Raw genomic sequence first — 26,342 nt, 5'->3', positions numbered from 1 at the left:
GGTACAATAGCAACACTCCCGACTGATCCTGTGTGCCCAACCTCAGGAACAGGCTCTCACATCTAGCAACTTGTGGACCAGAGCCCCTGAAGGCCAGGAGAGATTCCCAGATGACCACTGCCATACCCTCTCCCCTGCCCCAGGGTCTCGGGTAGTGCCAAACCCTAAACCCGGCTGGACACAATTCTGAAAGGGCTACCTCCCCTTCTGGTGCCAGCCAGGTCTCGGTAATGCATGCCAGGTCAGCCTGCTCCTCCCCGATAAGGTCATGAATAAGGGGGGCCTTATTATTGACCAACCTGGCATTCATCAGCAGCAGCCGAAAGCCTGGGCCTCTGTAGGTCTGCTGACCAGGGTCTGGGCTTGAGCCCAGAGGGCCAGAACACGCCACTGGTATAATGCATCAGGGGTGTCTTCCCCTGGAAAGGCCTGCCCTCTGGCTCCCATCATAACGTCCCATGCACGTCACCACCTGAATACCTGCCCTGAATCGCCCAAGGTGCTCCTCCCCCCACCCTCCAGGCCTCTGACCTAAGGGGCCTGCTATACCATGAACCATACAGGGCAAGAGGGGAATAAAGGGGTGGGGAAATGAGCCCCCGTGGAATTATTCTCTGAAAAAATGTGAATTATTTTTCAGAGAATTATCTCTGTATCTTCTTTGAATGAGGATATAAAATAAGTGGTATTAAAAGAAGTATTAAATCAGTAACTATTAGTTAAACTGTAGTAGATGTTAGTTACATTGTAGTAGATGTTAATAGCCATAGCTTTTTTAGATACCTAATCAGTTTGTGTAGCAAACAAGTTTTTTTAGTTTTTTCCTATTTAAAGTACCTCTTAAATATAATCTGTGTTGAATCTGTATGAGCAAAGCCATTCGGCTGAAGAACTCTGAAAAGACCTATCGCTGGAAGTGAGGAAGGATCCTGTATTGTAACAGAATGTGATTTTGAGGTGGTTAATACATGTCCCACCTTCTGAGTTCTTGTTCTTTAAATCTAATTTCAGTGTAGAGCTTTGGAGGAGAAACTTTGTTTAGCTTAGCTTATATTCTTCTATCAGATATTTAGTTTTGGAAAAGATACTCGCTTAAACAATCTGTTCTGTAGTTTGATTAGGAGGATGTATATCTTCATGACATAATCAGAACATGATTATTAGATTGAGGTACTGATAAAAAAGAACTATGCAAAGGTATGCTGCATACCCAGCCAGTGCTTACATGCAGTATTTCTTCCAGACTTTCTGACTGAAATGTCATGCCAATCTTATTTGGAAAGCATTTCCCATGTTGTTACCTTGGACTTGTGTGTTAGTCAATTGGCAAAAGTTCCAACATTGTCTGCAATTCTGTATGTATGGTACTTTTTCACAAGTATGCACAAAATTTTGTACAGATAGTCCTTGCTTACTGAACACAATTGGAACCGGCAACTCCATCACTACGCGATGCGGTTGTAAAGTGAAGCGTCACGTGACTGCAACTTGCAACCTCTTGCTGGCTTCCCCATTGACTTTGCTTGTTGGAAGCCGGCTGTGAAGGTTGCAAATGATGATCATGTGACTGGGGGAGTCTGCGATGGCTGCAAGTATGAGGACTGGTTGCAAATCTCCTTTTTCAGCATTGCTGTTACTTCAAACAGTTGTGAATGAGCAATTGGTAAATAAGGACTACGTGTAAAATAAAATAACGTTATAAAGTAATGCTAAAATTAATTTAGCATTATTTTCTTGATCAAGAGCTTATACAGTTTTGAAATACCTGATTTAAAAAGAACTTTGGACCTCCTGTGTGAGGTTATGCTGTTGTCTGTCATTTATTTAATGACAAATGTAATACTTCTAAAAGATTTTTCATTTCAAACATATGTTGCTCTCTCTACATATTGCACATATATAGTTGAAAGTTGGCTCTGGCACATACATCTTTCAATCATGTCAGCCTGTAATTTCTTCATATTGTTTGGTTTATCAGCAGCATATGTCATCAATCCTGTAGTGCTTGCTGAAGTCAGCCACAGCTCACCAATTCAGCTGCAAACAGGTGAATAGGCAGAAAGTAATTTGTGCAGCTTGGTGGCTGTCAGACAAAAGAGACACAATCTGTATTTTTAACAAACTGCAGGTCTTTCATGAGCCAGACAAAAGGGATTTCTACAACTGCAAATAATTCCAGGGTTGACATATTTTCCTTTGTGCCATTATGTGATTTGTTAAAATTGGAAACAATAAATGTAATAAATTTACAGAAACAGGTGGTAAGATGAAAGGAAGGAGATCAGTAGTATACATCCTTTTGTTCAAAATATAGTTGGCAATAATATAGTTTTGTCAAGTTATGAAGTGATTCTTCATAGCTCTCAAAGCCACATGTGTTATACAGTATGTTATAGTATAGCAAAACTTCAGATTTTTTAAGTAAAACAAATAAATTGGGGTGTTGTATTGCATCTTTAATCTGGAAGGATATTTTATCAGTAGTAATTGCAACTGAAAATTTAAAAGCTAAATAGGAAAATTAGCAGTTTTTAAAAAATTGAAAAAGAAATTCCTGGAAGCTAACTGTGTCATATTAATAGTTTATACTTGTGGTGGTAGTAGGGCATACTGTGTGATCAGTGACTAATACATTCCATAGAACTGCAGAGAAAATGAGATCATTAGCTAATAAAATGGTTTAAATTTGTATTGGTGAATCAAGTGGATGCCAGATTTATTTTTTTTTAAATGTACCCATGGAGGCTGCTATTTTGTGGATTAAAAATTAATGTTATTTGTTTTAGGAGGGATTGTCATTTTCAACAGTAAAGTCAAAAATTTCAAAGTGTTATTGTTTATGTATAGTTTCTTGTTAAACAGGTGGGTAGATTTTGGTTATGATAGCATTGTAGTCCTTTTTGCACTGATTCCAAAATGTAATTTTATAAAGTTTTAACAAGTAAGATCCATAGATGTGATAAAAAAGTAATATAGCTTTACCTGTGCATGTACAGGGTGTACCAGAAATCAAGTCCCAATCAAAATATGTTTTATTAATTTGTTTTTCAGAGAAAATGGTACTGTACTTAGAATTGTTCAAAGTTTAGGCAGCAAACAAGTAAGGAAGTGTTTAGAAGGAAATGGCAACCAACTTAAACATTTAATGTAATTTATATAATAAATTCTCTGTGGGGTCTGACTTTTGGTGCATCCTTTTATAAAGGTGGCTAAAAGAAAGATATACGACCTGAAAGTGATATAAAGGATGAACATTTGAATAAAAATAGAAACATTTTTTTTTAATTTTAGGGTAGTTACTAAGAGTTTAACTTACTTCATTTACAAAAAATGAAACCAGAAGACCTTCCAGTATAATTCTATGAATATGAAAGTGGCTGTTATTAGAAGAATAAGATATGATGCCTACAAAGAGATCATTAAAAGGATATAGTTCAATGTTATTACTGAGGTTAGAGGTTGCTTAGCTTTAATTCTTTTAGGTTTTACTTTAGTTGGTATCTGTAATAAAATATTATTTACATTCAGGGAAGAAGTGCTACTTCTTTGAGATTGTAACCCATGACTGAAGCCTTTGATTTCTGTGAAAATCATACATCTTTTCTCAGTTCTTTTCCTTTTCATACATGCTTTATTATATGGATTAAAACTGTCAGGTGAGGACTACAATATAGTGTGGTCTATAATAGGTGTGGGGTAAAATATGGATGATCAATAGATGGCAGTAAAGAGTTTCTTTTTCTGTAACTCTTTGTTGCAATCTAGAGGTTCAGATTTTTTGCAGCTAAATATAATATGTTCCCATGTTTGAGCCCACTCCATGGCAGTAAAGAAGGTGAGGTGGATTTCTTTCTTATTGCATCAGTGGACTGTTGTCCAGTGGCCCAGTATAAGATTACTAACTCCATTTTAGGGAGGAGCCATCAGTTATCCTGCCCAGCCACTGTGACCAGTTTGCACAGCAATTAGGTAAAAAAGTCGTTCAGATTCACTGCAGTCTTGACTCTGCATGGATAGAGTCTATAGTGGTCACCAGAGTATAATGTTGCCCTATTATCTAGGATTGTTTTTGTCTGTGAGCTCTGAGAAGGTGTATAGGATGCTGTCTAGACTATCCTCTGCCACAACCTGGTGCATCAATTGTGTCCTTACCTGCTACAGGAGGACCTAGCATTAGTAACTCATGCTCTCATCACCACTTGCACAAATTACTGCAATGCACTTTACATGGACCTACCTTTAAAGATTACCCCATAATTACAGTTAGTCCAGAATGTGGTGGCCTATATCTTAAGTGGCTCCTAATGTTGGGAGCTATCTGTCTATTTAGCTAGCTAGCTAGCATGGCCACCCATACTAGCCCAAGTGACTCTGGGCGGCAAATAATTTTCTTAAAAAATTAAAACAATTAAAATAATACAAACATTAAAATACATAGCAGCTGAGAATAAAGCACACATCATAATGACTAAATTAACCACAAAACAGGTCCCTGCACACACTCGGGGCCCCAGGCCCTGCCCCCAGGTGTTTAAGGACTTTAAAAAAGCCAACAGGGTTGGGCCATCCTGATCCCCGGAGAGAGAATGTTCCATAGGGTGGATGCTATGGTAGAAAAGGCGTGTCTTCTAGGCTCCGCCAACCAGCATTCCTTAGCTGATGGGACCCAAAGCATGCCCATCCTGCCTGACTGGATTGGACAGGTAGAAACAACTGAGGAAAGTTGGTCTCTCAAGTAACTTGGTCCCAAGCCATGAAGGGCTTTAAAGGTGACAGCTAGCACCTTTAATTGCACCTGGGGCACACTGGCAACCAATGCAGCTCACGGAGTAGAAATGTTACACGCATCAAGTAACCGGCGCCGTTTACTACCTGTGCTGTAGCATTCTGAACCAGTTGAAGCTTCCAAATGCTCTTCAAGGGCAACCCCATGTAGCAGATGGGAGGTCACAAGAGCCTGAGTGACAGTGAGCCATGTCTCCTGGTCCAGGAAACGCTTCCTAACCACGGCTGCCACCTGCTCTTTGAACAGGAGCTGTTGAGTCCAGGAGGACCTCCAGATTGGACACTGGTCTGTCTGAGGCAGTGCTACCTCATCCAAGACCAATGATGGAAAGTCCCCGGCACCAGAAGATCAAACACCCAAAGCCACTCAGTCTTGCTTGGGTTGAGCTGGAGCCTGTTGTACCCCATCCAGGCCTCCACAGCCTCCAGACACTGGGACAGGACAATATTATACCTATATTGTGGAACTTGCACTGTTACTGATTCAGTTCTCAGTACAATTCGAAGTGCGGGCATTAACTTATAAAGCCCTTCATGGGTTGGCACCTGGGTACCTAAGGGACTGCCTCCTTCAACTGGATTCGGCCTGGCCTGTTAGATCATGTGGGGAGGGGCTCTTCATTGTCCCACATTTCTGGGATGTCATGGGAGCCAAAGTTAGAAAGCACTGGTTCTCTGTAGCAGCACCAACTTTATGGAATAAGCTCCACACTGAGATCAGACTGGCCAATGGATATCAGGGTGAAGCTTTAAATACATAAAAATAATACCACAACAAATGGGAGACTCCAAAGCAAGAGTGGACACTTTTAATGCCATGGTTATACCAGCAATAATCTAGGATAGGATAGGATAGGATAGGATAGGATAGGATAGGATAGGATAGGATAGGATAGGATACTTTATTGTCATTTCACTATACAGTACATACCAAGTGCATAATAAAATGAAATTCCTTCACAATTGACTCACAATTAGACCTGACTAAATACAGTTTAAAATACCATGGTAACTATACAATGTACATTTTTACCATCTGGCAGCAGATTACATTTTGCATTCTATAAAAACATTTAACATCTCTAGCTGCGAAGTGTGGAATCTAAGAAAATCAGAAGCAGAGAAGCTTCAAATTATGCAGCATATGGTGGAGAGGTAAAGATCAAATCTGAAGTGTAAAAGTTCATCACAAGACTTTTTTTAGATGGCATCAAAATACAGTAGCATTAATATGGAAATACAACTGGGTAGGGCATGTTATACACAAGCCTTACAACAGATATGTCCAGAAATGACATATTAGTGGCAGTATAACTTCATATACCAAAAGGTTAACCCCCAAAAGGTCAGAGAGACAAATATAGAAAAACCTGGAAATACAGAAAAACCTGGAAAGAAGAACCAGAAAAAGCTGGAATACTATGGCAATGGACTGTATTAATACAAGCATCTATTGGCATAATTGCTTTGGGAGGTGAACCTACCCAAAAGAATATGATGTTCAAAATGTCAAAATATTCCTTTTCTTCTATGATTTTCTTGCCCGCGGTAGAAAGATTGTTACTCTTCTGATGGTGAAGTGACCCATTCCAGGCCTGATTGTTCAGTGATGAAATTTCCACTCTGATGTTGCTGTCTTTGATTAATCGTTCTGATGTTCTGTGTACCAATAATATATATTTCTTTGCAATACCAAATTTCCCTTTTCTGTCCAGGCACATCAGTAGCTGGATGTCCTTTCTCCTTTAATCCAGCCACAATGTAAAACATAGTGCTATTTCTACTTGAACTTTGTTCTTCCCCTTCCAACCTGAAGAGCTCATCTTCCAATATCAAGTTGATGTCCTGGTTGTAAATGGCCATTTATTTGCTTGGCAGAATATTTGAGTGGGATGCCATCTTCTTCTTCAGTAGATTGTGTTTGGTCTAAGCCCTTGTCTATGCTGGCTGGGGAATTCTGGGAGTTGAAATCCATACCTCTTAAAGTTGCTGAAGTTGAGAAAAACTAGTATAGTTCACAGTGTCATTGAGATGTGGAAGCCTCTTTACCACTTCAGAATAATGATCCGTGAAAAAGTGTTATACACAGAGAAATTAAAAGTAACATTTTAAAAACAAAATTAATGTTCATCTATATCTTTGAAAATGTGTTGCATTCTTATGAGTACTATCAGTGTTTAAGGATCTGTGAAAATATGCATATGTATATGCACATCTTTTCCAGACCCTTTTCAAATTTTAATTGCAATGTTTCCTTTCAGAATTTTTTTTTTAAAGTATTTGTGTGAGAGTGAATAAAGCAACATGGGAACGGAGGAATCAGAAAAGTTACTTCGAATAATAATTATCATATGGTTAGTAAAATGTGATAGTTTCCTTTATGGAACTCCATTTTATACCAAAGATTGCTGAGCCAACTGTAAACACAAGATGCAAACAAAGAAAGTTCTATTTCAAACCTGATGATTTCTTCCATTAAGAATCGGGGTAGATTAATTTTTTTTTCTGTCCTTTTTCTGTCCTTTTTTTTTTAAAACAGGTGCTGAAACTAATTTAGCAAATACAATAAATAAGGGTAGCTTTGAACATAAAAATAAAGAAATGATATGAATGGCCACCGCCAAATGTAATGTGGGTGGGTGTTTCCTGAGCTTTCCTGTGCAACTGTGCCAAAGTTCCACACTCCTGACCTGTTACACATCCCACTGTTACAGTTCAGGTCTCTCTTCAGAAATAGCTGCCAGTAAGTGCTAAATTGTGGCAAATGGTCTCCTTGGATGTGCAGAGAGAAAAAAGAGACCACCAAACCTATTTTCACTTTTGACCTCAAATAATTTCAACATTGTTTTCGTAAAAGGATGTCAACTGCTGTGCTACCCAGCTGCATAAGTTTAATTTATATTTTGTGACTGATTTGAATGGTTTTGAAGAGTAATCTAATTTCTTTAAATTGGTTTAACTCTAGGAAATAAATATAGCTAGAGAATCAAATCTTTCCAGAAGTATAAATGAGAACAAAGCTAAATGCAAATATAAGGGTATCCAGCTAATTAACAGTGCTGTTTTGAGCTTTTCTGTGTATCGAAAGTAAATAATTGTAATTGCATTTAAATGTCTTTGGTGAAAAATATAAATACATTGCATTCAGCAGGCTAGTACATTTGCATTTTTCTTTTATTAGGTGTGAAAACTAAGAATCCTCTGCCGAGTCTTGAGGGCTCAGTCCAAAATGTTGAATTGAAGTACTGCAGTACATCGTTGGTCAAATGTGCCTCTGGGACCATGGGATCAATAAAAATTTGTGCTAAAGCCCCAGGTATGTGCAGCTGGACCATGTAAAATTTTATAGCCTGTATAGGAGAGCAGGCCTTGCTTTTCACAAAGACGATTACTGAAACAAGAATGTAGTATTGTTCCTATGAATCAAATCTATTTTTTATTTCTCTTTTTGAAACCAAATTTGGATGATGAATACTTCTATTACTGCTAAGGAGCTGTACCTTGGTAATTACATATTGTAGAAAATTTTAGCTCTGTAAAAGCTAAGCATAAAAAATTAAAATTATATCTGAATGAACTTACTTTCAGCTGCAAGTGGCTGATGAAGTGATTTCTGAACATTCATTATTGTTTCCATTAAAATGCTTAAATATTCAATATTAAGTTTTTATTTAAAATGGAATGGATTCTATTCCCATGTTAACTTACATTGTTTACAACTTCAGAATAGGAGACTTGATTGATCATTGCTTGGATTTTTTGGGATGTATTCTCTCTTCCTCCAAATATGCTGTCATAGGTAGGGGTCCTTCCAGTTAACTCTGGATAGAATCGGAGGACATGGAGAGTGTAGGGAAGAAAACTGATGCAGAAGAGGAGGTCAATGAGTTTTATTATCAATTTCAGTTTGAAATTGACAGAACATGCAAGCAGGTTGTGCTCCTTGTGATTGGAGACTGGAATGACAAAGTTGGAAATATTGAGGAAAATGGATTATATGGCTTAGAAAACTGAAATGAAGCTGGAGAATAACTTATCAATTTCTTCCACTCCAATGATTTCTTCATAGCTAACACTGTCTTCAAATAACCAAAAAGGACACTTATATACATAAGCAGATGGAGTACAGAGAAATAAAATGGACTTTGTGATTGCTAAAAGTAGGTGGAGGAGCTCAATTATAGCATCAAAGACATGGCCAGGTGCTGACTGTGGAGTTGCTCACATGCAAGTTCAGCTAAAGAAGAAAGCCAACCAATTTCCATAATATGATCTGGAGCCTATACTCACCATTTTCAAGGAGAACATCAAGAATCACTTTGAAATCCTGAACCTCATTGAGAACCAGAGGAATTATGGAATGAACTTGAAGAAGTTGTTAAGAATGAATGTGAAAAGACCGCCAAAGATAAAGAAACGGAAGTAAGCAAGCTGGATGTCAGAACAAACAGTGGAAATTGCCAAGAAGAGAAGCCAAGAAAGACAAAAATCTGAGAAAGGAACCTAGTAAAGAGTTTCAGAGAGTTGTTAGAAGAGTCAGGAAGCAGTGTTATGACATCTGTAAAGACAGTGAAGATGGAAACAGAATGGAAAAACAAGGAAAGTTTTCCAAAAGACCCCTGAACACAGAAGGAGGTTCCAATCTCAGATTGACTCAAAAAAGATCAAACAAAGATGGAAGATGTATACTGAAATTTTGTACAGTAAAGATGTTAACAACTAAGATACCTTAGAAGATATTCCCTACTTACAAAAACCTCTAGTACTAGAAGATGAAGTTAAATCAGCACTCTGGTCATTACAAAGTTAGAAGGCTATGGGAACTGATGGAATACCCCCAGAAATATGGCAAGCAATAGGAGAAGGATAAATAAAGGTTCTAACCAAGCTATGCTAGCAAATCTGGAGAACAACACAGTGGCCAACAGATTGGAACCTATATTTCAATACCCCCCCCCCAAAAGGAGACTTAACAGAGTGTGAAAACTATCATACAGTATTCTAAATTTTGCATGCTAGCAAAATGCTGCTTAGGATCATCCAAAACAGATTGGATTGGATCATCCAGCAATTTCCTGCATGGAAAAAAAATATGCCAGATGTTCAAGCTGGGTTTAGAAAAGGCCAGGGAACATGAGGCATTATTATTGATGCATGCTGGATATTTGAAAAAGCCAGAGAATACCAAAAAGAAAGTATGTGCTTCATTGATTACAGAAAGTCCTTTGATTGTGTCAATCACATCAAGCTGTGGAATGTGCTTAGAAAAATGGGAATCCCAACATCTTGTCCTCATGTGAAACCTATACACATGTCAGGAAGCAACATTACAGAGAATACATGGCAAAGTATGCTCTTGGTGTGATGTTGGTTATTTGACCACTTCTGAGGAGGGTAACAGTGGTGTTGAATTGCCTCCATTTGTACAGCCTGCCTTGCAGCAGACTGGTGGAGTCCAAACTCTTTGGAAATAGTTTTGTAACCATTTCCAGCCTGGTGATCATCAACAACTGTTTTTCAGAGATCCTCAGAAATCTCCTTCATTCAGGCCATGACATACTTCCACATATCTGTGTTGTGAAGATCAGACTTTAAAAGTGAATACCCAGAATTCTGTTCTTTAAATAAGGCAGGACCTCTCACACTCAAATCTGATTATCATCCCATTGATTGAAATACCTGACTCTAATTTCCCCTTCAAATGGTCTGATAATCCTAGAGGTTCACATCCTTTTGCCACACACAAACAGGTAGCTTTGGATCAATTTTCCCAGTGAATAAATGAACAATATAATGATTTTGAGTAATTTGTTTAATTGGCTTCTCTTTATCTAGAAATATTGAAAATTCAAAAGGGTGTGCAAACTTTGAAGCACCACTTTACTCTAAAATAGTTATTTGTATTTTAAGGAAGCTTTGAATTGTAATTCACTTTATATTTCCATAGAATATATTTCACATAGTTCATTATTGAAATATTACACTTCAAATGTATTTGAATGTGTTTCAGATCTTTGCAGAGTTTCTTCCTGTGCATTTTTATTTAGTGCATGTTTCTGAATGAAATGCTGCAATCATTTTTCACCTACGCATCATAATTTGCTGTTGCTTAATTAATAAATGATATGTTTAACACATTATTACTATTAACATAGGCTTACGTCAAATGCCTTATTTTGGTATTGCTGATAGAAAAAGGCTATAATATCTGATTTATTTATTGTAATATATGATGCTATGATTATATTCTGTTCAACATCTCTTCCTTGAATCTCTGATGTTGCTTTAACCCTCTGTCCAGGTGATGGTGGAAAGGAGAAGCGTATCCCCTTAATACAAGGTCCATCCGATACCAGAGACCTACACAGCAGCAAATGGCTCAAGGAAAGCAGAAAGCCAGAGTCTCTCTTTGCTCCTGATTGGTTCGCTTTCACTGTTCAGATCCCTCAGTGTAAGGATTACAGTTACAGTTCTGGTGAGTGTCAAATTCTTGGGGAAAAATGTATCTAGAAGGAGAGGGAAGAGTTTTCTGAGAATCTGAGAGGGCTTCAAGAAAAACAGATGTTTTTCAGAAACTGAGATCTACTGCAATCTCAGTGGAAAAGTTGAAATTGGAGCCCACTTTGGCCACCTCTTTTTCTTTCATTCAGCCAGGATTAGACATCATCATCATGTGGTATTTGCATCTATCTTTCTAACTTTGTGCCACTTTATTTATTAAGCCCATGATAGACAGATTGCTTACCAATTAATACTTTGATATGGACTATACCAGAAATAATTCTTCCTTTGTGATATGTGGCTGATACATAATCTTTTAACTTATTTTCATGAAGAGTTTGTTAATTTAAATCAGTATTTTTCAAACTTGGCAACTTTAAGATGTATGGACTTCAACTCCCAGAATTCCCTAGCCAGCACTGGCTGGGGAATTCTGGGAGTTGAAGTCCATACATCTTAAAGTTGCCAAGTTTGAAAAACACTGATTTAAGTGAATGAAATATTTTTAGGAACAGTTGAGAATACTGAACAAATTCTGATTAGATATTTTGCTCACACTGTTACTATGGCTACATAACTTTAAGAAATTGAATGGGGATTTAAAGAAACACTTAACCCATTTTCCTTATAATATCTTAAAGAGGAAATGCCATAGAATATTCTTATTGGAACTGAACCAATACGAAACATGGAGGGTGGAATCTAAGAGTTTTAATTGGCTGGAATAAATCAGAATTTAGTTAAGTTTCACATTCATTATATAGGTGGCCCTCTTTATTTGCTGGGGTTTTGTTCAAACTGAACAACCATGGATAATGAAACCATGGATAATGGGATGTTGAAAAGATATACTTCACACATAATGGAAAGGCCTGTTTGCCATTTCGTTCATGTGTAAAATATATAAAAACATTTTAAAAATCCTCCTCCAAACAGAACCTTATACCAAAAATCATGGATATTTGAGACCCTTTACCATAGATAATGAAGTCTGGTCTGTATATACTAACCACCAACTCACAAAACAGTGGGTAATGGAACCACAGATAACTAGGGCCACCTGTATTTTGTTTGCAGTTCATTATGTTGTTAAATATTGGATATTGAAAGCTGCCTCCACTATTTTTGTAAGGAACAACTTATCAATTCAGTGAAGAAATACAAGACAAAGACTTGTGTTCTTGCCAATTCATTTAAACATCAGATGTGGTTTAAAGGCAGTTACACTTAGTCCACATGCTTCTATATTTCATAGTTCAAAATTAGCTTAATCTCTCCCCCCTCTGTTCTTTTAAAGGGTAGAATAGACCAGAAAGGATATAAACACAATTTTACAAATTTGTAAATGTTTGAAAAAAACGTTTCATCTCCAGAAAGAATTTTATAATAAAGTGATAAGCCAATTGGAAAAAAAAAACAAATTGAGAGCTTACAAAGAATGTTCTTATTCTTCCTGACTCGCTTTACAACATCTCAATCCTACTCTGCATCCCTCAAAAAGAACCCCCCTCCAATCTGGCTAGTGCAGTTGTAGAGAGCAAGATGTTGCTGGCAGCAGCCCCAGGAACCATGACCAATGCCGAGGGCGCTTAGTAAAATTTAGATTACAAGATTCCTGGTCTAGTAGGAGGTCCTGTTATAAAAATGATTTTATTCTTGCTTCAGATTGAAGGTTATGTTTCTTTAGCAATTGGTCATTTAAATTTGTTTGCAAATCTGAAAACTTATATAGGATAATTAAAAATTAGTGAATCTATAGGCTGAAATCTACAGGCTGAAATTAAAGAACAGCATTATAGTTTCCTGTAATTTTTTTTTCAATGCAATAAGCATATTTTTCAAAGAAATACTTTCTTTTTAAAATATTTATGGGAAATGCAATTGTTTGATTTAATTATAGTTTTAAAAAGTTTTGGTACGGTAGGATATTTCATCTGCGACCTATTTTCTTCTCCCAAAATATATTAAGAGCAACTCCTTTACTGAAGTCTGCAGAAACATAAATTACAACAGCAACAATGTTATTTGATACCTCCATATGTTGCAGAGGTTAATTTTGTTCAGTGAGGTTAATTAGAAAGGAAGAGATGGGCATAAAATCCAGGGTAGCTGACTCAATCTTTTTTTCTCTCTTGAGTGTTGAAGTTTGGATAAAATGAAATTGTCATTTTTTTCTGTTCAACTTTTGATCAAAGATGTGATCAAATCTAATGGAGTTTGGTCTGCAAAAGAATGATTTTATGTCACTAGGTTATACAGTACATAACACTTACACACATACAAACACACACACGCACAATTGTAAAAATACTTTATCTTGGAGATTTTAATAAATACAAAATCAGCCAAATACATTATAGTAATTAAAGACAATTCACATTTATGGTTTGGGCATAAAGCATAAAAATTATACTCATCTATCTTGTTACATTTCCTCTTCTCTCCCTGAGGATTTAACTCCATACTTTATCTGTAATTATTGCTGGTTTTCTATCACGTTCCCACTGGATTTCTGCTCCAAAAAAGAAAGAAAGAAAAATCTTATCCTTCTGATGACAGAACTTGCTTCAATGATTTCATGCTCTTAGCATTTTTGTTCACGGGAATTAGGAGCAAAATGTAACTGCAGCTGAACATAGCATCTATTTTTGTAATGTTGAAGTTTATACTTTGTTATTGGAGCTAAATGAAGAGATACAGGTGTTCTCCAGCTTAGTCTGTTGGGATTTCTTGATGTTTAAGGCTTGCATGTGCTTCCAGAGTCAAACAGCAGCTGTGAGACAAGGATTTATGCTTTTCTCAGAACTTTGGGATTTTAAAATGTTACATTTAATCACAAGCTCAGAAAGAGAGCAAATGTTAAAGATGTTACATATACAAGTTGGAGATTGATCTCTTTTCCATATGAGCTAGTTGTGGGAATAGAGGGAACTAAATTGTCTTTAATCTTAATATGAATAATTTTATAAGGATTATGGTATCTTCCACAACATGATCATCAGGATATTTCTACTGTGGCACAGACTAATTTTAACCCTTTCTCATTATCCCATATATTCACTTTATTTTATTTTTGAGTGCCTAGTATCCAAAAAATCATTATAATGCACTATTTTGGATAATGTTATATATTGAATTGTATTTAATTCAACTGGGAACATGGTCAAACCCCAAATTAAAAATGTTTAAGCTCCACTGAATTTAAGTAGTTAAGCAGAAATTGATCTGTTCCCCCCCAATCAGCTGAGTTTAATATATTTTGTAATATGAAGGGACATTTAAAAAGCATTGAAATTATTACACAAAACTTGCTAGTTATAATTATAATTTGATGAGTACAGTGGTACCTTGGGATACAAACGCCTCTGCTTACGAATTTTTTGAGATATGACCAGCTCCGGCCCCAAAAATTTACTTCGACTTGCGAACTCCGCCTCGACTTACGAATTGGATCCGCGGCCATTTTCCCTGCTGCCACGCGGTCGCGGCTTCCTGTGGGCGAGATCGCGGTAGCAAGGAGACGTTTGGTGAGGCTTGTGGTGTGTTTTGTGGCGTTTGGAAGGTTTTTGGTGTGCTTGTCAGCATGTCATTTCTGGAGGGTTATGCAGCGCAGGAAAAAACAACTGACTTTAGACAGGTTTTTCCCCAGAACTGAGCCTGCAGCTAAGAGGCAAAGAAGAGAGGAAACCCCTGAAGGAGATCTCCCCGATGTCCCTTTGGAGGGGGACTCTCCCTCCAAACAATAACTGCCTCCCCACCCCATTCTCCCTCTTCATACTGTGCTGTACTGTACTTTTTTTCATGTTTTTGAGGTTTAAAAATAAAATGCATATGTTTCAGAACTGTTTAGCCGTATTTACATTGAACCTTATGGGGGAAATTTACCTCGGGGTGCGACCAAATTCAGAGGGTGGATTAGCCATATTTACATTGAACCTTATGGGGAAATTTACCTCGACTTGTGACCAAATCAAGTTGCTACCAGAGTCACGGTACGGATTAAATTCGTAACCCGAGGTACCACTGTATATTGTCCATTCTCCTTCAGGAATATAATATGATCTTCTAAATGGCGTTTCTGTCTCAGGAAGGTTTATAAATTCAAATGTCAGTGTGTCAAAATAGATTGATAAAGCATTTCCTAAAGCCAGTTGGCACCCAAATATTCCAGTAATAATGGAAAGTGAACCGAGCATGCTAAAATAATAAAAATGGTAACGACAGCATTAACTGTATCCAGAGATCTAATGGAATGGATAGGAGTAATGCTCAGTAATGATACTTCATGCAGAATCTTTTTCCTACCGATGGGGAGGACCTTCCACCGTTTTCCACACAGAGGATCAGTCACACTCTGGAGGAAAAGTGCCTTATGATGACCTTAATTGGCTCAGGGAGTAATTTTCTAAACTAACATAGCACCAGCTCCTGATGACAGGGTTTAATTATAATTTTTTAAGGAAAACATTCCCTGAAATCCCTAACATGAAATGTTAAACAAAAACATTCAAACTGTCATTTTTGGGTCATTATGTATGGTACATGGTACATTACTGAATTAGGCTGTATATTTTGGAGTTGCTATTAGAGACGTTTATGGGGAGAAGAAACTTTTTTTCTGATTATGTGCAGGTTCTTCTCCTGCCAGATCCTGTGGGTGAGGTCATAGATCTGTATTTATGATGTAATATTCTGTTCCTATGGAAATGGTCATTTAGCAGATTTAGCATTTTAAATTTATAAGAATTAAATTGGGGTATCAGAAGTAATGAGACCAAATATTGTACTTTAAAAATAGAAGCTTGCCAATCTTGCCAATTTAGAAAGAATAGCAGAGTTAAGATTTATATTATAGCTATTCAAAAGATTTAGCTAATGCAAGGAATTCTAATATCTTTTAAAATTGTTTTTACAAGTATTATGTTTTTGCTACTGTGTAAATGGGGTTTGGATGCTTCTAAGAACGCTCCTCCCCCCACATAATAGACCTACTTCTGCATTTGCATGGTTTTAAAAGCCCATCACAGTTTTAGAATGGTTTTATAGCTACCTGTAGCAAGTTGAAAGCAATTCCTTTCTTGTGCTACACCTGTTACTCTACTGTTCTCTATTTATAGGAATATATTATATAATCCTAATATAAACTTCTTCCAAAGGTACAAGTATGGAATTAGCCTGATTTTAATTTAAATTTAATGTTTCAATTCTGAGACTAATTCCACAAGAACTCTGGGTGGCCTTCAGTTAAAAGAGAATGAAAAAGAAACAACATATATCAAGGAAAGAGAATACAACTGACTGGAAGACTGACCCCATAACACAAGAAGACCAAAAAAGATTCCGAACCAAAGGGGCTTTACCACCATCCTAACCCAAGGCCTGGGATAACAACCAGGTTTTAAACAATTTGCAAAAAAATCAGTAAAGTGAGAGCAGTATGGATCTCCAAGGGGATACCATTCTGTCAAGAGCCATCACCAAGAAGGCACGTTTCCTGAGTTCCACTTGATGTCATTGCTTAACTGACAGGACACAGAGTGTGTCCAGTCTAGCCGACCTCATTGGATGGGAGGAAACACAGAAGCAGGTAGCCCCTCAAGTTGCCAGGCCCTATGTTGTGAAAGGCTTTATAGGTGATAACTGGCACCCTGAACTGCACCTAGATGCCAGCTGGCAGCCAGTGTAACTTGTAAAGCAATAGGGATGCACATTCCGTGTCATAGCCATCACTGCATGCACCCTTGCATTCTGAACCAGCTGTAGCTGCTGAGTGGCCTTCAAAGGCAACTCCATGTAGAGTGCTTTACAATAGTCGAATGAGCGACCGAAGAACTTTCTGGTATAGGAACAGACACAACTGGTGCACCAAGTGAACCTGTGCAAAGGTTTTCTTGATCATAGCTGCCACCTGCTCTGTACTGCAGTTTTCTGTAATGGGTAGGTCTGTGCTTTATGAGACCACAGTTGTATTTTATCTTCTCTCAAGAATTACTGGGCTTTCAAAAATCTCATAGGAGCAGGCGTATACCTATTGAAAATAAAATATTTTAAGTTCTTCCTATGATAATTGTTTACTTATCTTCTTGATTTCTTTCTTGCTTTTTGATTCAAAAGAACCCCTAAAGCAATTTACATTAAATAATAATTGCAACTGTAATTATATTTCAAGATTCTTTTTATCCTTTTGATACATAGCTTTCATCTAAAGCAGTATGTTCCTTCTTATTTCATTCCTGGATTGCTTGCATTTAAGCGATCTGTTGCTTTGCTGCTAGCTCCTGCTGCAAGTCACATTTTTTGTTGTACCTTTTTTCAGGCTTATGCAAAAAGTGAGGGTCTCCTCTCTGAATCACAGAGAGTTGTGCTTGTATGAGATTCAGAGTGCTTCTTCTGAGTCTCCACAGTCCTAGTTCATATAAGGTCTGGGTAAGTTGGGCAACTTTACTAGAAAAAAGAAGCAGGAAGAAATAGACATGCACATTACAGATGTTAATTGGAGCTGCAGATAAATACTATTGTAAGGTTGCTTCAAAAATTCTTCTGTGCTTTTTTCTCTCCAGAGTTGCAGTTATTAGAGGAGCAGAGCTGGAATTTTCTGTTTCATTTTCCAATAATTGAGACACTATTTGAATACATTATTTAAACCCGTGATTGCTGTCTAGACTAGCTTTACATATTAGAGTAAGCTATATTGTGGTTTGTTTGGCTTACCATGTTATATGAACCCAGCTGCTTTGGATTGTAAATCATAATTTATAACTTTTTGTAATTTATGTAGTCTTTCTCCGTTTTCTTTATGAGATTGATTTGGACTATTAGGGAAATTTTTCCCACTTACCTGTTCTGCTATCTAAAAAAAGATATTATTTCAAACTGCCTGTGGAGGGCTTTCTACCTCTACCCTCCATGGCTGTGAAGGGCTCCTTTTGAAAATGTGTCAAATGCAGCAATAAACTTTCACTCTCAAATAGAGTCCTTTCGGCCTCTTATGTTTGGATGCATAGCATTTAGTTGATCCATGTCAACACTGCCAAAATTTCGTGAAGCAGGCATGCTGTATTTTATCTTCCCACCTTAGAGCCTTACTCTGGGAATGGCTTACAGATAGTGACAATAGCTAAGTTGGCACCAGCTTTAATACAATCAAACATTAAACAACTCTCAACTTCAGTAGCCTTGACACCAGAAATGTCTGTTACAGATTCCTGAGTCCAGAGAAGGGGGAAACATGAGAAAGAAATTCAGAGTAACTCCACTTATATTTAATTATGCTAAGTATAGGTTGAGGTACAGAATTACTTTGGCAGGCTTTCAAGATTCTCTTACAATACCCTACTAGCAATAAAGATATTTCCGATAATCCAAGTCGGATAGGATTTGCAACAGATATCAACTAACTTCCCCAAACCTTTATATCTGCCTCAGAAGGGGATATAATGGAGTAATCTATTGGCGCTAAGTCTCCACTTAAAAACCCTCTCTCCCTCTTCAGAGTATGGATACTGAATCCTCTGCTTGATCCAGACACAACTAGATCAGATTGCTTGTAGTATTTGATCCACTTTGCCTTGCAGAGTGACCCAGACTGAGCAAGTAGTGATTGTTCTCCATCCTGTTCACCACCATAAACAGCATTTAGTAGCTATTACATTATGATTGATCCTGTCATCAGAATCATCTGTTCCAAAGACAGTGCCCCTCTATGACTCCAAATTACCACATGTGCCTGGAGCCATTTTTTACAGTCAAGGAAATTTTGTGTTGAGTCCAGCAAGAGTCTCAGTTCTTTACTATCAAAATCACACCTGCCTGTCAAATCTGACCAGTTGCAAGAAGAACTGGTATCTAGTTTTTGTTCTTGGCTCTTCCCTTTCCATTTGTATGTTGGATAAGGTTATGACATTTTTCAGTATCATTCTCCTTCCTTGATGAGGCCACTGTTGATCCAGAAGTTGGAATATCCCCTTCAGAGGATACCAAATAGTATACTAAATGATCAGAGTTCTAGGTTTAGAGATCAGATGACCTGCTTCAATATACAGGTAGCCCTCAGTTAATGACCACTCATTCAGTGACTGTTGGAAGTTATGACAGCGCTGAATGGGTGGTACTTACAACTGGTCCTCAAAGTTTTGGCTGTCCCAGCACCTCCATGGTCACATGATCACGATCTGGGCATTTGGTAGCTGGCTTGCACTTACGATAGTTGTAGCATCCCACGTCATGTGATTGCCATTTGCGAGCTTCCCTGTTGGCTTCCCACAAGTAAAGTCAATGAGGAAGCCGGCAGGGAAGGTTTCAAGTTGCTCTGGTAAGTTGCTCGGACTCCCGTAGCTTTTTCCCTGAGGAGTCTGGCTACGGTGCCTGCAACAGCCACTGCACCCCCCCCACCTGGCAGCAGCCACCCCCCTCCCTGCCATGCTTGCACTGTGCCATGCCGACAGTCCACGCAACCTTGCACATCCAACAGCAGCCATGCCTGGCACTGCTTGCTCGACACCTTGATGGCCACCCACACACCCTCGTATATCTGGCAGCATTCATTCCCAGGCTTGCTGCGATTGCACTACGCCTCAACAGCCACCTGCACATCCTCCCCCACCCTCCCTCACCCAGCAACAGCCACTCCTGGCCCTGTCGCACTTGTGCCATGCCTGTCACCTACATGGCCACCTGTGCACCCTCCCCCAGTCAGCAACACCCACTTATCTGCCCGCTGGCTTGCTTGTGAGCTGCCTGGGACTTGCAGCTTCCTGCTGGCTTCCCCATTGACTTTGCTTGTTGGAAGCTGGTAGGAAGTTGAGAGGAGGTCCTCACTTAATGACCCGTGATCCTCACTTAGTGACGGCAGTGGGGAGTGCCAGGATTGCTGTTGCTAAATGATGCAGTTATATGACGTCGTGCTTTATGACTGCATAGCATAGTGACGGAAACTCCAGTCCCAATCGCCGATGTAACCAAGGACTATCTATATGATGTTTCAATTCCAGGCTCTTTGTTCAGATAACCTGTGTAGTTATTCCTTGACAGCACCAACCTATAAACAACCAAGGATTGATTAAATAAAAGCCAGCATCCTTGCCATCTCTATCAAGGATATCAAATATCTCTAGGCCATGGTGATGACTAACTGGCAGGACGTTGGTAAAGAAAGTTTGCTCAGGCTGAGTCCAGTCCTTTGTTCCATTTTGTGGGAAGGAATATGGACAGTGCAGAGGTTTTACAGCCTCTGTGGAGAGGGGGTAAGAAATATAAACCTAGAATTAATTGGTTAAAAGGAAATGCAGGAAATATGATAGAGTGGTTTGGGATCCTGTGTGTGTATGTATAGTTCTTCATTGTCAGAGTTGATAGTCACCTTATTTGGCCACTAAATCACTACTCTTTAGCTGAGTCATGTGATTCATTGAGAATGCTGCAGTTACTGAGTTCCTGAACTAATGAGCTTGACATTCTTTGTTGGTGTCTGTTATTTCATTATAGTATAAGTGACACAAGGAGGACCATAATGGAAAATGCATTCTATTCTAATAGATCAAGAGTAAGACAATAAGATGGATTTGAGCGGTAACGTATGATCCATCAATATCTTATTTCACTGGATAACAACTTATCAAGCCTGGAATAAAATCATATTTTTCTAGGACAAATTTGTGTTAATTCTCTGACATTTGAAAAATTATATTGAAAGAGATGTAGCCAGACTATATCAAGAAGAAGCAGATAAACACTGTCAAAGCCTGTGCCGACTGTGTCTCAAGAATCATGGCCAGAGAGAGAGTTTTGTGTTGCCATGCTTAGTTCTTTGGATCTCAGTAAAGATCCAAGCCATTAAATCAAGGATCTTGATTTTGGAGGAGAAAGATTACTTCGCATGAAAATAAAGAATGAGGTGGCCCAGGTGCAGAGACACTGGAATATAGCTCATCATGCTGTGACCTCTGTGTTTTCCATATCATAAATAACAGGCTAGAGAAAGGATACTTTCTTTTCACTGATGCCAATCAAGTGGTCAGTTCTTCCAGGAATTTACATCTACATCTAAGGTAGAAAGAGCTTTTGTCCACTTGGATCACCAGCACTCCTGACTCCTTTTGGAGCCAGAGGACTCCTGGAGACTGTTGGCAGCAAAGATTGTTGGCTGTGAAGTGCTGAGGGAGCAAGGCCAGAGGGCTCTCTAGGGCTGTAGAGAGTGGGCCTGCACTAGCAGGGGCAGGACACATTCAGAATGAAAGAGAGAGAGATGGCAGAGAGGCCAGTAGAAAAATCTGGGATTTTGACTCAAGAGAAAATGAAGGAAAGATAATAGAACCAATATAGTTGCCTAAGGGAAAAGGGTAGATTAAGAGTTTAAAACATAGGAATAGTTAATAGGAATATTAGAAATATAGACATTGCTACAGAGGTAAGATAAGACTAAAAAAATAACTCTATGGGAGAAAATAATATGAAACCAATGTTTAATGTAGAAGAAACCAATGTTTAATGTACTTTTGTATTGTAACATTGAAGAAAATAAACCTTTTTTCTAGAGGGATTTGGCCTGTGTCATACCTGGGTTGTACTCCTTGGAACTGATGATAGCGTGTCTTGGAATTCTTCCCCCATCCTTTGCTATGCATAACAAAATATAATATCTCTTGGTTTGAGGGCGGGATAGGGCTCCTTCACTGGGCAAAAAAGAACTGGATTTTACTGTTGGTATACCTTCCTGAAATGGAGTAAAGCTCCAAATTCAACACTGTATTTTCAGAGCTGAAATGATTTAATCTTGATTTTGTCTTTAACATCCATTCTTCTGCTATTGAATTAAAGGGATTGGATTACAGCAATAAATCTAAGAGAAATGGACTTTTAAATAAAGATCTGTTTGGATGACGGATAATAACATCATTTCATTAATGGGACTAACCAGTTTTATTTCAAGATGGTACTCTGGTTTGTCAACTGCATTATGAATATTCATGAAGTATATATCAGTAATGGTGCCCTACCTCTGCCTCCAAGGCATGGAAGGGTTCCATACTGAGACAATTGCCCTCTAGTAGCCCTGTCTGAGAGAAGATCCTTACTAGGATCATGATTTCTCTGATTTTTCTAAATTACCTAGGCCTGTTGCCTAGATTTTTTTTTTTTTATTAAATTGATTTCAGTCCAGTCAACTCTTGGGGTTTATGCTAAGCTCTTGATAGGCCCAAGTGTTTTCAGCAGCAGAAAGGAGAATAATGATTTCTTAGTATCAAAAGATCATGGGGTTCTGAGGCTTCAGGTTTCATATTTTCAATCTACTTGGTTACATGATCACCAAACACAATTCAGCTGTCTGATACACTCATCTTTTCATGTGGCTTCTACAAGAAGTGGTTTCTGACCCACTTCTCAGGTGCTTTATAACGTATTTATTGATTGAGATTCAAATCAAGGCTTTCCTTTTTCTTCATAATGTCTAATGATTTCTCTCTGCATGGATGGGCTTTTCATTGTCAAGGAATAACTACAAGAGATGTGTGGATCAGATCAGATACTCCACATCAGTGTCAAAGAATTCACAGCAGTCTGAAAATAATAAAAGAATATTTTCCTATAATCTTACAGTATCAAAGTAATGTACGGTTTTTATAGGGCCTGGTCCTTGTGGATGCAGTGATCTCACCTGAACAGCCAAAGCCCAGTGCTTTATTCTGAGGCATGGTTGAAATACTGTGTCAAGCATTATGGAAGATGGGAGGGTGTACAATCTGCATTATTTCATTTAATTCCCATCTCTTTTGTATAAGCAGATGTACTCCAGTCCAAAATTCACTTTTCTAGACTGAACTGGATGGCATAAACAGGCACATGAAAGATATTCCTTAATCTAACACAGTGCTCATACTTATCTCAAGAAGAGTCTGTTTTGTTCAGTGGAGATTTCTCTGCGTGCAGATGCTGTGCCTTGGGAAGGACCATAGCGGTAGAATGAGGAAGATTACAAGAGAGATTTGCAACAGTACCCTCACCGTTGTTATGATATAACTGTTGGGGGCTCAAATTTAGAATTAGCTGAGGTCCTGAACCAGAGCATTATACTGTTGTGTTGTAGCTGTAATGGTCATTATGGAGAGTAGGAAAGGGAGTTCTTTTTGGAGTTCCTTTTGCAAGGTCCCTGTGTAGCACAGGGAACATGGAACATTTTGAACTTTCGGTGACATGCATTCCACCTCAAAATTAGTAACATAAGCATGAAGTTCCTGAGCAGGCTGGTTTCTTCTTGGTACCTTTATTTCATTCTAATATATTTTAAAATCTCTGTCCCATGGTTGTACAATCAACAGGCTAAATGAAGCCCCATTCACCTTATTTGAAGCCCCCAAATGAGATTCCCCCTGGAGAAGATGAGCTGAATGCTCAATCTAAGCATTTGTATTTGGGAGAGGCCTGGGGTGTTAAAACCCCAAGTAAGTATCCTAAATAATCAGTGATTTTAAATTATATTGGCTTTTTAAAAAGTAAATACCAAAAAATCGCAAGTCACAGCAATTTGCACTGTGATTGAAATTCTATTAGATGATTATGTTGCCAGTCCTTGTATCACACACAGTTTCTTCTGAGATTGTAACAGTGAAATGAAATATTGATTACATATGAATATAATAATAGCTACAGTTTTATCATTATAAAAACTAGTATAGGCAAACTTCAGGTTTGAATTCCACTTCTCTCTTTTTCTAGCATGGCTGTGAAGATGCAATCAGAAACCTTTACTTCTAGTTTTGAGTAAACACACTTTGGCATTATGCCTGAACTCTGCACTGTGGTTAATCTTGATATGGTTTATTGAAACACACTGATTTCACAACCCTAGGTTGGATTTGTTTTCTTTCAGTAAAACATAACAAAGATTTTTTTGGGGGGGGGAGTAGGGAATGGACAAAAAGACAAACTGCCATTTGTCAACTGAACATGTAATGAAAATTTCCAGTTTCTTAAATTTAGGCTATGCTGGAGAAAGGAGGCTTTCAGAATCTTGCCAGTAATGATAAATCATAGTCCAGATTCAACTATTTTGACAACTCTTTTTTAATCTCTTCAGGAAGACTGAGTAAAATGTACATGAGAGAGCAACTTTTGAAAGGAGGTTGGGGAAATTGCTATCAAATTCCCTGGCCTCTTTTTGCTTGCTAATAATTGTTAGTAAATAAGGGTACTACTGCAGTTTAGTATATTTTTATACATACAGTGGTATCTACACACTTGTATAAAAATTGTGTGAGCTATAATTTGGTTTCTAGCTGTTACAGTATGATAGATACCTGATTATTTCCACAGAGAAAACAAGGAAATGCTTGGGCCTAACTGCTAGGATTATGAAAATTTTATATGCCTTTAACTCCAAATATTTGCTAGATATAGATGACAGGAAGGAAAGACGAAACTGTCTTTTTCTCTGGTACTGTGCATCTCAAAGTGCATCAAATATTTTAATATACAAATACGTGATTTGCTTAAATACTTAACATTTATTTATTTATTTATCAAATTTACTGGCCACCCATTTCACAAAAAGTGATCCTGGGCAGCATACAACAATTAAGTAAAACAATAAATATATAACAACAGTCATTATTAAGCAGCCATTTTTAAAATATTAATAATATTATTAAAATATTTAATAATATTAAAATATTGTAAAATTAATGCAAAGCTAATGTCCTATTAATATTTGAGCTTTGTAAGTATATAACGTTTATAGAGTGAAATGTAGCATATTTGTTCTCAAGAAAAAATTAGCTGACCTTTAATACATAAAATGCTAATATTTCATTATTTAGAAAATTAGACATTTTCCAAAGAAATTCAGCTTTCTTAAAAATATTAAAAGTTAATTCAGGAAACAATCTGAATTAACTTTACATCTCATGTCTAAAATTTGTGCAATGGAGGCTCAGTCAATAAGTCTCTGTAATTTTTAGCTGTTATTAGTAAAATATAATGAGAGGCAATTGCCCTCTTCGAAAGGGTTAGCTGAGCAGAAATGTGGATGTATTTGGAGTGAAACATCTTTATCAAGTTAATGCAAGACACAGTCATGCCCTACTTGAATTACTCATTTATAATAGCTGAACAGCAGCCTGCATGTGGACTTTGAAATCCTGGGAAAATAGGATGTATGCATGCATTTTGAAAGCCTTTGCTTGCAACAGCTGGAAAATGTTCCAGTGAGTAGTCAGCTACTAGCTGTTGCCTGCAGTTTTTATCATCAGGAAGATGTGCTTAGATTAATTACTTACTAGATTCATTATTTCAAATGTGTGAATTTGGTTGTCCTTTCTTTGTGACTGTCTAAAAATATAAGTAACTCCTTCACTAACTTGAACCTAATTATAGTTGAGTTTGACAGATGTCACTTTTGACAAATGTATCTAGAACAATATCCAGAACCATACAACATTTTGACAGAAATCTAAATATGAATAAAACAATGAGCTTTTCAGATTATTTGGCAATCAAAACAGTATAATTAATATACAAATATTCTTTAACCAGAGCAATTTAATTTGATATCAAGAGATACCACTAACATAATTTGTACTAATGGAAAACCAGAAGCAGAAAAAATAATCCTAAGAAGTTGTCCAAATAGCGGTTGGGCTTTGTTTTAGAATCTTTCTCCACTTATTTTTATATCGCCAGAGGGACAGTATTATAACATGTGATTGGATTGCTCTCATGATAAAAACAACAGACAAAACAAAATAAATATATGAGTTAAAATTTCAGAATTATGACACTTTGTGATGCTTGATCTAATGACATTCATTATTATTTCCATGTCCAATTTTCATTTTGTATGATCTGGTCTTCCATAGTGCACACACGGGTTGCAAACAAACAATACTGTTCTGTCTAAGGACAGTGCGGCTGTCCATATGCTTTATGCATATAATCAGGAGGTGGGTATAATTTCATGTGGAGGGAATATATGCTCAATGTGAATAAAACCCCAGATTAAAATTTTCAAATCACTTAAGCAATTTCATGTAACTGAAAAAGGCCCAGTTCTGCAACCCTACAGA

The 26,342-nt window shown here is 37.6% G+C and overlaps 1 protein-coding gene across 3 annotated transcripts in view; it reads left to right on the top strand.

The window, feature by feature from the left end:
- The window catches only part of VPS13B (vacuolar protein sorting 13 homolog B), a 403,839-nt gene that overhangs the window by 82,849 nt on the left and 294,648 nt on the right, over positions 1–26,342 (top strand). For all 3 annotated transcript variants that reach the window (XM_088149087.1, XM_088149086.1, XM_088149088.1), the window contains exons 18-19: positions 7,967–8,101; positions 11,087–11,260. In XM_088149087.1, coding sequence (XP_088005213.1) covers positions 7,967–8,101; positions 11,087–11,260 — 309 coding nt within the window. The remainder of the gene's footprint in view (positions 1–7,966; positions 8,102–11,086; positions 11,261–26,342) is intronic.

Source organism: Python bivittatus, unplaced genomic scaffold (genome assembly GCF_059951505.1).
Source record: "Python bivittatus isolate LINGU-HERP-01145 unplaced genomic scaffold, Pbiv_v1 ctg000590_np1212, whole genome shotgun sequence".
Classification (NCBI taxonomy): domain Eukaryota; kingdom Metazoa; phylum Chordata; class Lepidosauria; order Squamata; family Pythonidae; genus Python; species Python bivittatus.
The sequence above is the reverse complement of the archived record's forward strand: the minus strand, read 5'-3'. Positions and strand labels throughout refer to the sequence as shown.